The 4957-nt window shown below is 37.0% G+C and overlaps 1 protein-coding gene across 1 annotated transcript; it reads right to left on the minus strand.

Moving 5' to 3' along the window:
- Window positions 1-1913: 1913 nt before the first annotated feature.
- Window positions 1914-3686, minus strand: gh1 (growth hormone 1; the record flags this gene model as incomplete). The annotated part of the gene is made up of 5 exons (XM_079810518.1): window positions 1914-2117; window positions 2263-2424; window positions 2686-2802; window positions 3278-3417; window positions 3677-3686. The coding sequence occupies 5 exons, from the start codon at window positions 3684-3686 to the stop codon at window positions 1914-1916; spliced, it is 633 nt and encodes a 210-aa protein (XP_079666644.1).
- Window positions 3687-4957: the final 1271 nt, after the last annotated feature.

Genomic DNA, 4957 nt, shown 5'->3' on the forward strand with positions numbered 1-4957 from the left:
ATTTGTTAATTGCATTTGAAAGATTTTACTTTCAATAAAACATCAATATATTTGTAAAAGGTGTTTTTATGCATGTCTGGCCTGGGGTTTGTTGCGTTTACACTGTTCTGACCAGCAGGGGTCGGCGTGGAGACACGAAGCCTCGGTCAGCCCATTGATGGCTTCGAAGCTTCATGAAGCAGACAGTGTTTTGAAATTGCCATCATCACTACTTGCATCGTAGAACAATAGCTATTGCTTTTAAATGTCAAAAGATTCTTTTTTTGCAAATCTTTTGCATTTTATTTATTATATTAAAGGTAAAAGTTTAGACAAAATTAACAACAGGGAGAGCGGGGCACAACCTAACGCGGGGTTTGATGTAACGCACATGGTTTAACCATAGGCTGTAACATATGGTTTAACAATTTCTCCAATTTCCACACACGTGTATTTTGCCATATCAATATTATTTAGATAATTTTTTTTGGTAAAAATGGTAAAATCTTTGGAAGATATCATTGCACATTTATTTAACCATAGTACATTTCTACTTAAGTTTATTTTTCATCTCTGTTTTTTGTGTTTATTTAAAATAAGACAAATCTGATATTATTGTAATCTTGTTATATCTGTTATTTAACAGTTGAGATTGTTCTTTAATGCTGATCTAACCAGCAGAAGACACGAGCCGGGGTTAAATCCCACTTGTGCAGATGGGGCATGTTGTAACACTGTGTTACAATGAGTAACACTATTAGAAATATGCTATTATATTCTATACTTTTATGAATTCTATTGAGAAACCATGAGAAAAAGGTGAATAAAGACTGAGAGCCAATGTTTAGAAATGTTTAATTATTATTATTTTTTTTAGCAGTGTGTTTGTTGCAAAACTGAAAAAAATATTTATGTTTAATGATTAAAAACTGCCATTATTTTATTTGAAAAAGTTAATAATTGTATTTTATTGACAAAATAATTTAATTTGTCTTGGATATTTTTTTGATTATATCAGGTAACATTTTGAGCTGTCATTTGGTCATGTTACAGTGTGCCCCTCACATGTTACAATGTACCCCACATATGGGGCATGTTGTCACATTTCACTTCATTTCTCAGGGTAAATCAAGAATACACTGTATTAATGAAACAAAACCACATAATTGTACTAGACGTGTGAAATTAATGTGGGAAAATATAAAGACTCTGAACCCCAAGTGGATTTACACAAACTGCCCCGCTCTTCCCTACTGTAGCAATGCTATGGGTAATTTTTTTCGGTCCATTTTTAACTCATTCATTGTGGACGCATTACAGCCAATGGTAGGGCACAAGGTAGCCTACGAGTAATGTTGAGAAAGGTAAATACAAATAAATAAATACATAAAAAGTAAGCCAAACAGGTGATACAGCAGACACATTGGATGCAGTTTAAAACTTTAATGGATAAAGACACACAACTTTAAGAGAACAGCACAAGCTAATAATAAGGGAATAATCAGACAGACAATCAGACAAATGTTTACATTCATACACTTGGGAGTGAACCCAACCATCCAAACCGACAAAATACATCTTTAGCCACTTTTGGAGCCATCATATATTAGAGTCAAAGTGATTTGGGCACTTTTGAAACATTGCCATAAATTGCTTAGCACCACTGTGATATGTTAAATCAGATTAAATCTTAATGTCTTTAATTTATGAGCACTCCACAATGAGAAGAATAAATACAATAGTGGTAGGCAGGGTTTAGATATGGGAGGGAAATAGAGAACAGACCTAGCCATGCCTGGTGGACATTTCCTGCATATTTAAGACCAGATAATAATCAGGCTACTTTAGGAGGTTTTGAGGATTTAAACTGGTTTTAGATTTGCATCAAAGCACAAATGTGTCACAGGCTTTGACTAGCACTACATTGGCGCCCTCTACAGGGTGCAGTTGGAATCCAGGGATCTCCTGCAATTTGCAACCCTCAGGTAAGTTTCCACCTTGTGCATGTCCTTCTTGAAGCAAGCCAGAAGACGAAAGCTCTCTCTGAGGCTGCTCTCCCCCATGGTCAAGTAGAAATCCTCAAAAGGCAGCGGCAGGGAGTCGTTATCATCCATGTTTGGTTGACCATCCAGACATCCCTGTGCAGATACAAATAGATATTATGGCATAGCTATCCAAATAAGCCCACAAGATGGGAATATGTCATCAAATCACCTGGTACGACCACTAGACACATTGTGTGGAAAAAATAAAGTAGCCTAGAATAAATCTGGTCTCTCTCACCTTGATAAGCACACTGATGCCCACTTTCAAGTCGGCCAGCTTCTCAGTGATCTGGTTGGGGTTGCCGACGGTCAGGCTGTTTGAGACGGTTCCACTTAGGGTCTGGCTGGGGAACTCCCAGGACTCAATGAGGCGGAAAGAGATGCGAAGGAGCTTCAACATCTGTAGAAAGAAAAAAGAATACCGGAGGCTTCAGACCACTAGCCATTCTTGATTCATGCTGCCCTTATGCTGCCCTATGTGAACTTTTCATATCTGAGCATTTTCAGATTTCAAGTCATCCAAATGTGTGAAAACAACAAAAATATTCCACTTGCACATTTTTTCATTGTTTGATATTACTATTTGTTTCATAGTTCTATATTTTGTTGAATAAAACATAAGAGGTTGGGATTTCATTTTTTAACAATATTTTCTACTCACTGAGCTCTTCTGCGTTTCATCTTTTCCAGTGGGTGCCTCAATGGAGTCGGAGTTGCAGAAAGACAGAGGAAAGATTTTACTCAGCTGTCTGCGTTCCTCAGGCAACAGGTTGTCCTCCTTGATAACAAAAGGAAAATAGTATTAGTATAATACATTTTACTCACTCAAATAACTAAATCAGTAAATGTGTCTGATTGAAATGCAAAGAACACTTATTAAAGTGATAGTTCACCCACAAATTTAAATTCTGTTATATGTTGTATGAGTTTCTTCTGCTGAAGACAAAAGAAGAAATGTTGAAGAATGTCGGTAACCAAAGAGTTGATGGGCCCCATTGACTTCCATTGTATTTTTATCCATACTATGCAAGTCAATGGGGCCCATCAATTTTTTGGTTATCCATATTCTTCAAAATGTATTCTTTTGTGTTCAGCAGAAGAAATAAATTCATACAGGTTTGGAACAACTTGGGCGAACTATCTCTTTAAGCCCTAAACTCATATTTCACTTGAATAGGTGAGATCAATTGTTTTTGTTCTAAATGACAGTTTAGAAGCTACTAGTTCTGAATAGATTTCAATGGAAATCTTACAAAGTCGTTAATCATTTTTGCAGCCAGCTGGTGCAGGTGTTGAACACGGATGACTGCGTTGTTGAAGAGCCGCTGGTTCTCTGAGGCTCTCCCCTGGTTCACCAACAAACTAACCAGCACCACCGACAACAGCACTAATGCTATAGGAGAAGAAAAGAAAGAGGTTTGTTTGCCGTTTGCAACATGGTTGCTCCTGATAAAATAACCAAATAACCAATGAAATCAAGATTTTGGATTAATCAAAATAGATTTTCGTGCTCAAATACATATTTTTGTTTTATTTGCCATGTTCCAATAAACTCTTTTACAACTATAAGAAAGCACAAAAAACAAGTAAACTAAATAGGGATATACATTAAATCCACAAATGACATGCAACAGAAAGCATCACATCCATACCTCTAGCCATTTTGCTCAGGGTAGACAAACTCTTGCGGTCTTAGTTGAATGTTTGTCTTCCTGGCGCAGTTAAACCGATATTTATATGTGGCATGAACATGTTTTGATGCATCCTAATCAGAAACATGATAGTTTCCTTGCTTTAATATTCATGCTACATGTATTTAGACAAAATACATTAGTGTTGTGGTTCCGGACATTTATGGAGCTATTTCCATGACTCTGGTATAATGTTGTTGGCACTAAGAAAAAGCAGAAAGGTCATCATTTTATTATTGAATATATGAATCAAATCCTTTGTATCATTTGAAGGAAATATGAAAGAAACACATAAGCAATATTTATTTCCATGTAAGAATCTGGTGAAATTATGGAAAATATAGTGGTCCTTGTATTCTGAAAAAGTTTTACAAACAACTCACCTTATTTGTATTTATTTGTAATTTAAGTTATTTATTTGACAGGGACAATTCTAATCAAAATAATCAACAGAAACATTAACTGTAAATGAACCAGAGTTAGTCAAAATAGGCTAAATGTTTTAATCTAGTGGTTTTCATTCACACAGTTCTATAGTCTATATAATGAGAAGATGTTTGTAGCATTGCCACGTAACCTGCAGTGTCGGGGTTACTTTGGTGTTGTGAAGTAACAACCAATCAGATCAGTTGTTGTTACATTTACGTCAGTCACTTTCATTTCAGTTCCTGATGAGTCGACCACTCTACCACTTGGGTTTCTCCAGCATGTGAACTGAACGTTCATGGTCAAAGTGGACATGTTTAAATTGTGCGTCAATGATACCATACCACACAACATACTCCCTCAGATACCATGTCTGATAAGATAATTCCACGCAATGCCCTGTGGTCTGACTGTACCGTTTATTGTGCTGATTATTAATGCTGGACTTCATTAAAGACTGTTATTTCCGATTCCTGCCTACTGTGTTCTGACCGACACACCAGTGCGAGCACAGCTAGTCTAAACCAGTGCAATACAGTCCTTAGTAAACTCAGTTACAAATTGGTCCTTCAAGCCGGATCATTGTGCTTACACTGGACCAGAATGGATGAATATCAGACTGAAGGTGCACGTCCTAAACGTTCGGTCCGCCATCCAGCCTATTTGGAAGAATTTGAAGTTCAGTATCCGAATCAAACTAGAGCTTCTCTAACGGCACAGCAGTCACATGGGCGAGAAGATTATCAGCGCAGAGATTGAAGGATGGCACAACGGCACGATTTCAGCCACCAAAGTACATACGAGGAGCCTGGCAGC

This window comes from Gobio gobio (genome assembly GCF_949357685.1).
Source record: "Gobio gobio genome assembly, chromosome: 1".
Taxonomy (NCBI): domain Eukaryota; kingdom Metazoa; phylum Chordata; class Actinopteri; order Cypriniformes; family Gobionidae; genus Gobio; species Gobio gobio.